This window comes from Lithobates pipiens, unplaced genomic scaffold, assembly GCF_037356315.1.
Source record: "Lithobates pipiens isolate NorthernLeopardFrog02 unplaced genomic scaffold, aLitPip1_a1.2 Scaffold_3, whole genome shotgun sequence".
Taxonomy (NCBI): Eukaryota; Metazoa; Chordata; class Amphibia; order Anura; family Ranidae; genus Lithobates; species Lithobates pipiens.
The window spans coordinates 82,565,200-82,574,090 of NW_027507790.1; the positions used below are offsets into that span (position 1 = coordinate 82,565,200).

The 8,891-nt window shown below is 39.1% G+C and overlaps 1 protein-coding gene across 1 annotated transcript; it reads left to right on the forward strand.

Annotated features, from left to right (window-relative positions):
• Positions 1 to 4,560: 4,560 nt before the first annotated feature.
• Positions 4,561 to 8,313, forward strand: LOC143940491 (uncharacterized). Its single transcript, XM_077461953.1, has 2 exons — positions 4,561 to 4,704; positions 5,418 to 8,313. The coding sequence occupies exon 2, from the start codon at positions 5,446 to 5,448 to the stop codon at positions 5,584 to 5,586; it is 141 nt and encodes a 46-aa protein (XP_077318079.1). The 5' UTR covers positions 4,561 to 4,704; positions 5,418 to 5,445; the 3' UTR covers positions 5,587 to 8,313.
• The last annotated feature ends 578 nt before the right edge of the window (positions 8,314 to 8,891 follow it).

Consider the following 8,891-nt stretch of genomic DNA (forward strand, 5'->3'; position numbering starts at 1 on the left):
GTTATTTTTACCAAAGAGATGTAGCAGTATAAATTGTGGCCCAAATTTATGAACAAAAATGACTTATTTGCAAAATGTTATCATAGAAACTAAAAAAAAGTGTTTTTTTTTTCAAAATGTTTCAAAATGTTTGCTCTTTTTTCAATTATGTCGCAAAAAATAAAAAATTAAATACCACCAAAAGAAAGCACTATTTGTATGAAAAAAATTATAAAAATTGTGCTTGGGTACAGTGTTGCATGACTGAGTAATTGGCATTCAAAGTGTGAGAGCACTGAAAGCTAAAAATTGGTCTGGGAAGGAAGGGTGTATAAATGCCCTGTATTGAAGTGGTTAAATTTCATACCTGGGGGGTGTCTATAGTATGCCTGTAAAGGGGCGCATGTTTCCCATGTTTATTACAGTCTGACAGCAAAATGACATTTCTAAAGGAAAAAAAGGCATTTAAAACTACTCTACTACAATGAATTGTTGGTCCGCAATACACATAAAAGTTCATTGATAAAAATGGCATGGGGATTTCCCCACAGGGGAACCCCTGAACCAAAATTAAAAAAAAAAATGTGTGGGGGTCCCCCTAAATTCCATACCAGGCCCTTCAGGTCTGGTATGGATATTAAGGGGAATCCAGTGCCAATTCTTTTTTTAAAAGAATGGCGTGGGGGTCCCCCTCAAAATCCATACCAGACCCTTATCTGAGCATGCAACCTGGCAGGCCACAGGAAAAGAGGGGGGGGGCGAGAGAGCAGCCCCCTCCTGAACCGTACCAGGCCACATGCCCTCAACATTGGGAGGGTGCTTTGAGGTAGCCCCTCAAAGCACCTTGTCCCCATGTTGATGGAGAGAAGGGCCTCATCCCCACAACCCTTGCCCGGTGGTTGTGGGGGTCTACGGGCGGGGGGCTTATCGGAATCTGGAAGCCCCCTTTAACAAGGGGACCCCAGATCTCGCCCCCCCATGTGAATTGGTAATGGGGTACATTACCCCTACCATTTCACAAAAAAAGTGACAAAAAGGTTAAAAAAGACAAGAGTCCTTTATTAAATTCTTCTTCTTTCATCTTCTTTCTTCTTGTCTTCCTTCTGTGTTCTTGTTTCTCCAACTGCTTCTTCTCCATCTTCTTCTTCATCTTCTTCTTCCTCTGCTCTTCTCGTCCCGAATCTTGCATCAGCTTCTTCTCCGCTCTCTCCGCACAATCCGCCTCAGAGGGAGTCTTCAGCCGAGTGACGCTTCGATTCTTCTGACACTTCTTAAATAACGGAGGGCGGGGCCACCCGGTGACTTCCCTATGGCTTTCCCCATAATGTCAGAGGGGGGCAGGGTCACCCGTTTACGTAACAGCCAATGTTCGAGTTGAACATGAGTTTGACTCGAACATAAAGCTCATCCCTGTTCAGTAAGCAATAAAGAATAGCCTGATAAACATGGAAAGAAGTCTAGAACACTGCTGGCTGTATATGTCAAGTATTCACATGCAATATTTCATATATTGATTACAAAAATGACAACCTGTATTTTTTTTTTTTTTATCAGTGACAATCTTTATTTTAAAATTGTATTTTAGTCCTGCACATATATATATATATATATATATATATATATATATATATATAAAAAATGTGTACAAACTGCCCTTTATGTTTGGGTACTGTTCTAGTTTACTGTAAAAAAAAAATAGGCACCATCTTCTGGATATATATATTGTATACAGTATATATATTGTATATAAATTTGTACACATGGGCACTTTATTTTATAAACAAAAATGTACATGGCAAAGGCTTCCAAGAGCTCTATGGGCTATCTAAAAGGAGTGAGAGAGCACAGAAGTGATTATCTCCTATCATTCTGTCACTCTGTCTATGATTGAAATCTTGGATAGGACCAGAGTAAGGAAAGGGGAGAGGGGATGTATAGTGACAGGACAACAAACTGAGTATTTATGTGCTCTTGTTGTGTGGTTCCTTGCTAGCTGAACCACCATGATGTTGCTCAGTTACTGCTCCCTTGCTGGTTTGAGATTCTTTTTTTTTTTTTCATGAGAGAAATTCTTCAGTGTCTCAACTAAGGAGGAAGCAACAACATGGGAGAAAGTTAGTTTTCTTTTAGTGATCCTATTACAGATAAATTGCTGCCAGTGACAGAATTGATATTGTGTCATTGTGTCAGGCATTAAGCAAAACCTGCTGGCTGCAAAGCCTCATATTTAGCCCCCCCCCCCCCCCCTCAGCTTTTATCTTTTGTACCATCTTCCCCTCCCTTTAGATTGTAAGCTCCATGAGCACGGCCCTCCCATCCCTTCTGCATTTAAAGTGGAGGGCCACCCCAAAAAAAAAAAATGCATTAATAATCTTAAAAAAAAAAAAAATGTCACTTACCTGAAACTGCTGTTGCTAGGCAGTCTTCCTAAGCTGCCTTTTCCTATTCAGCGGTGCTTCCTCCTCTTCGGTGAGCGGCCCCGTTGCCTTCTGGGACAAGTGTGTGTCCCAGAAAACAATGGGGCCATTCACAAACCATTGCGCGACTCGCGCATGCGCACTAGGAAACGGGCAGTGAAGCCGCAAGGCTCCACTGCCTGTTTCCCTTCGTTAAGATGGAGGCGCCAGCATCCGATCCGATGGACGGATCGGCCTCAGGGAGGCAACATCGTGGGATCGCTGGACAGGTAAGTGTCCTTATTAAAAGTCAGCAGCTACAGTGTTTATAGCTGCTGACTTTTAAAAAAAAATGTAAAAAAAAAATGTATTGGCCGGAACGCCCCTTTAACCTTATTTTTAATTGTACTGCCTCCCCTCTACATTGTAAAGTGCTGGGCAAACTTTTGGCACTATATAAATCCTGTATAATAATAATAATATTTACCTGACTAAATATATAACCATGAAAGAGTGGAAATACAGAATATATATTTTTCAGCCTCCTTCACATGGAATGCAGGAGCAAGGGGTGTGTTTGCCCCCCACAAGCATGCACTAGTGTTCTGTGCATCCTTGTGCAGACAGTCCCATTCATGTCAATTGGAACACAGCCGCTGCATGGACACAGCCACTGCTCCCAGATTTGTGGGTGAGGGAGCAGATCTAAGAACGCAGGCAATGTATGCTTAAGTACACCTTTATGAATGAGGCCTTGGGCTCCCTGGCCATCTTGTTACTTTTCATTTGCATAGCTACTTAGTTTAATTTGAACTTTAATTTAAAGTAACACTGATCTCTAGTTTAAAAAAAATATTTTCAACTATGCATTTCAAACTCAAAAAAGCACCTTCCGTCATCTCCATCCTCTTCCCAATCTATTGTTCTGTTTCCATTTTGGTCAGAATATTACCTGTCTGTTACTAAGAGGAAATTACCCTTTCTTGATGGTGGAGTTGGTGGTCACTTAAAGTCACCTTAAAGCGATTGTAAAGGCTCGTTTTTTTTTTTCTTTGGAATATTCTTTCTTGTATATTGGCACTTTTCTGCAATACTACTTTGGACTTTCCTCTATACTATTTTTACTATTATTGTTGATACAAATGATCATTATTTGTGTTATGGTTACACATAGGGAGTTATTTACTAAATGAAAACCCACTTTGCACTACAAGTGCACTGGAAAGTCCACTGAAAGTGCACTTGGAAGTAAAGTCGCTGTAGATCTGAGGGGGACATGCAAGGAAAATAAAAAGCAGCATTTTAGCTTCTACATGTTGGATGATAAAATCAGCAGAGCTTCCACTCATTTCGGATCTACCCCTTAGATTTAGAGCGATTGCACTTCCAAGTGCACTTTCAATGCACTTTCATGTGCACTTGCAGTGCAAAGTGGATTTGCCTTTCGTAAATAATCCCCCATAATGTAATTGCATTTATATAACATATCTTGGATTACCATTTGCGCTTTAACTGCACATGACACTTTATCATATGTAAACCTTTGGTTATATAAATTACTATCTTAATTTAGCTCTTGCAATGAGATTTACTTTGTCACACTTGGGTAGGATCTATGAGGCTCCCTATTAGTAGGGGTATCCATATGTCATTTGTGTCACTTTATAAGCGCTGCACATTCACTATATGATTTTTAACACAATTTGTGCTTTTGTGGTGCTAGCAGCTTTTTAGTATTTTGAGACTATTAGTGGTATTCTTCTATATATACTATGTGTATGGATCATATTGGGAGAATAACATATCATTTAGTGTCACTTTAATCAGTAAAGTGACAGATAACCAAGGGTGCAAAAAATGTGACATTAATATGAAGTCCTGTGAATATAATTTATATAAATTATGTTTAACCAAGGACAGAGTAGCTGTTCTATAACATTATAGTGATAATAGTTACAAAATAAAAATACTATAGTAAAAACATCCTAAATCACCTAAAAACAAGGCTAAATCACAAAGCCTAATTGTTCCCTATATACCTTAGATTCAATGTACTTATTTAAACATTAACTTCAATGTGAGTCTGCTGCATCTGTTAAAAATAGACATGGATTTGCTGAAAGCCACAAAGACAAAACTGCCTATCATCTGTAATAATTGGTCTGTGACCACACCTAGTCCATTAGTTGTACAGACTGAATACAGGAACATTACTGAAGGATCTGGAGATTAGCAGACAGGAAGAGGAGCAGACAGCATCACTCAGCTGCTACAGGACCCAAAGATAAGAAGAGCCACGCAAACTTTGCTTTAGGAAGCAGAGTATAAGGTAAGCATCATTTTCTATGTAATATCTCTATACAGAATAGCATTTATATTGCTTTTCAAACTAGTTTGCTATTTACGGGAACTTCTCATTTGTCATTTTCTTACGTTTATTAAATGTAGAAAGGAGCAAAGTGAAACTTTATTTTGGAACAACATAGGAAGATGGGATAGATAGAATTATTTTATTATAGATAGATAGATAGATAGATAGATAGATAATTTACTTTTTTTGTTAACTACAATGGGTACACATATAAACCATAGAAAATGTATTTAATTTATTATTTTGACTTTTCTTTTTTCAATTAAAGTTCTTCCAGCATTTTAAAATCAAAGCACTGCCGAGCAAGTGCATTCTAAGCAATTATAGCATTAAATATTAATCTTCTTTGCCCTCCATTCCGTGTTTATGGCTCTCTTTGGTCAATAAACCTTCTACAGTAAAAGCGAGCTACAGAATTGTCTATCACTCTTCCCATCATACCATTCTCCACAAATATGTCATTTTGATAGATGCAGCGTATAGGGAATAATTAGGGGGTTGGAATAAATATTGTCGGTAATTTGACATATCATTAAACTTGCACTGCAGTGCTGTCCTGGTCACTCCGCTATGATTTACAAAGTACCATAAATTGGGTAGGATTTTATTTTTTACAGGTGAAGGATGTGATGTGTATTATGTTACAGTATATATGGTGATTGTTTGTACAGGATCGGTGAGGAGGTCTCCTTGTTCTGGATGGATCGCAGGGATTCTTTCGCTGTCCACTTTCTCATGGTGCTGAAAGAGATGCTGGCCTTTGTGTTGTTCAGTTATACTGTGCTGATCGGAGCTCTCCTGGTGGCTGGATGGACAACTTACCTTCTTGTCCTCAAATGACATTTTTACTTTGCAAAAAGATGACTGCTGGTAGACTTAAAGCAATTTATTCCTTACTCCTCTGTCTGTCTCCAATGACTATAGTCCAACTATGTTAATGGCCATTGCAAGTGGTATTAAACCCAAAAACAAAAAAGTGATATAGTGCAGCTTACAATCTTTAAATGTCTTTTTTAGTTTTTTTCCTCCCTTATTTTCACCTAGTGATCCAGCCACCTCTTGTCTTAGGGTGTCTCCACTCTGGATGGAGAGCAACATAGATACCCTTGGACAGCAACATTGTCAATCTGGGGAGAGGCTAGTGTTATGATGGCCATACACCCTTTGATAAATGATTGGTTTCTTTTCCGATTGATCTTTCCTGATAGGAATGATTAATCTATATGACCCACACAGGAAAGTGTATTTTGAACAATAGTTGGAAGATATGATCGTAAATTATCAATCGCATGTTTGTTTTCACCGCCCAGGCTGATTGACTGATGTAAAACAAATCCCATCTAAATTAAGCCCAAGTTGATCAAAGGGAAGTCATGACTATTGGACTGCCTGCTGGCTTGATCGGTTTATTCGAATTGTATGCAGGTTGGATAATAAAACTGAACAGGTGTGACACCATTGGATGCACTAGCAAATTTCTATGGATTTGACTACTGAATTAAAAGAGAAGTGTGTTTTTTTTCCCCAAAATCATACTTAGCTAGATGAATGCATCTGTCCCTCGCCGGCTCTAAGACTGAGAACTGAGCAATCAAATACCTTTGATTGCTCAGTTCTCAGAGCTCTTTGAGCAGAGAGCTGGTGAATATCAGTCATCGTTGTCTGCTCTTCCGCTCCCCCCTCACTCACTGGATTGATGGGCTGTGGAGGGGGCGGGAGCAGCTGGCTCAGGCTCTCAGTGGTCACTGAGAGCCTGAGCCGGGTGCCGGCTTAGGCATATAGACAGATCCCGATTTTATTGTTGCGATTTTGCCCTAGCATGGACCGGCTTTGTGAAGTCAGCCGACAGCGAGCTTAAGCCCGCTCTCAGCTGAAAACAGATCATATTTCATTATGCACTCCTGTGATCCACAGGAGAAGTATGTCAAATGAGCTTTGGTTGTATGTCTCCTTAAAGAGGAAGTAAACCCTGATGGGTTTACTTCCTCTTTCATTCCCTGCAAAGGTAAAGCATAACGGACTACTATGCATCGCATAGTAGTCCATTATGTGTCACTTACCTGACACAGGAGCCAGCGAAGTCACCACTGTCCCCTGTAGTACGGCGCATCCATCTTCTCGGTGGGTCTTGCCGCTCCGCCGCTGTCATTTGGCGAAGCCGTGATGACGTCACTCCCACGAATGCACATGGGAGCCGCCACTCGCAGCATATCACCGTTGACCGCGGCACACTCAGTGCGCCTGCACGCCGCTATCTATGGCACATGCGCCATAGACAGCGGTGCCTGTCTTTCGGCAAATATTTCCTAAACCGTGTAGGTTTAGGAAATATTTCTTGGACCTACAGGTAAGCCTTAATCTAGGCTTACCTGTAGGTCAAAGTTGATTGTAAGGGTTTACAAGCACTTTAAGGCTCGGTTCACACTTGTGCGATGTTAGACATCACATGTGATTCATAACACATTGCTGTGCAGATCACATGTGATGTCCATGCGGTCCAAGTATTTTGAATGTTTGAATGGCAAAAGTGGTGCAGGACCCTTTTTTTGGTCTGCTCTAGAATCAGATGGCATGGGTGTTCACACATGATCTGATTCCTGCACCATTTCCACAGTTCTGCTGGCGATTCGGGTGCTATGTGGGAACCTGGACTGGAATCGTGACGTTTCCTGCATCCCACAAGTGTTAACCAAGCCTTAAGGTTGAGCTCCTGCTAACTCAAACAGTTTTGTTTTTTTTCCTTTTGAAAAAGAATTTGCATTGTGAGCACCCCTGTCAATGGTAAATGGTTTGTCTCAGAACTCTAACTGCCACTTACTTGCCAGATAACCAGATAAAAGTAAAGGAAAAAAGCCAAAAAATAAAAAAAAATAAAACAAATGCAGCCTTGACACCTGAGGATTGGTAAATTGCAATGTAATAAAAAACATTTTTTGAATTCAACACCGCTTTAAATATCTTATACACCTTTGTTTTTGCCTTATGATAGACTAAGCCTTGTATATTATACGTACACTACCAAAAACTTAAAGGAAATATCACTTCCAGTAAAGTTATTGCTGAGGGAAAGTTTATATGTTGTAAGATGGTGTTTACAATTGTTATCTACCTAGGCCAGATTACATAAAGGCATAGCTGCTGACAGCAGATAAAGGCCTAGCAAAGCTGCCTATTCTTTCACAAGCAATTAGGACAGACATGTGTCCAAGGTATGTTTTATACCCTTTGCTATTGTTATCTAAAGGCATCTGGTGGCTGCTGTGATACAACTATGCCAATAAATAAAATGTACAATTTTTCACAGTTTTGCTTTGGTGTTTTTACACCAAGTTTAGAGATGACACTGCTCTACTGTGCAGCAATTCTAAACTGTCATTAGCGTTTTATGCTGAATTCTACACATATAATTTCGAGTAGTAAATGAAGCGAAAGTAATAAAAAATAATGGATGTATTTTTCTAATAATGTTGTCTGTTTTGTTGGGTATAGTAAAAAATGTTGTAAGAAAATGAATTTCAATTTGTGGAAATGTTCTATTTCAAAATAAATGTGTCATGGTCTCTCCTATCTGTATGCAATTTAAATTAGGATTGGGGTTGTTTAACTGAACATAAAAAAATGGTTTACAGTGAGCATTTACATGCCCAACCCAATCTCAGTGAGCAGAGGAGTTGGAAAAAATTGGGTTGTTCCTCACAATATTGAATGTTTATTGTGAATATTTAAATGAAATTAACTTCCTACATCATTACATCTGGCCAAATGCGGGTTAACCAATAGTCAACATAACATTTCTAGATGTTCTGACTACAATAGAGAGAAACATGATTAGTTGCCATTTGCACTATTCACATTATTGCTAACTTTTCTACTGCATTACTAAATAAGCTCAATAAGAGGTGATAATATCCATGTGTTAATTATCTTCCAGTGAAGTAATAGCTTCAAATAATAACTAATGCTACCAATATAACTTTATAACTATTTATCACTAAATAAGACTACATAAACACTATCAATAAACTCATTATGAGTGAAATGCATCAGAGGGGGGAGGCATTCAGGTGGTCTGCTGTGCATTAAAAGATAAGTTCAAATTTCTTTTTTTTTTCAGCTCCCCTATGTACCAATATAGCATTAATGTA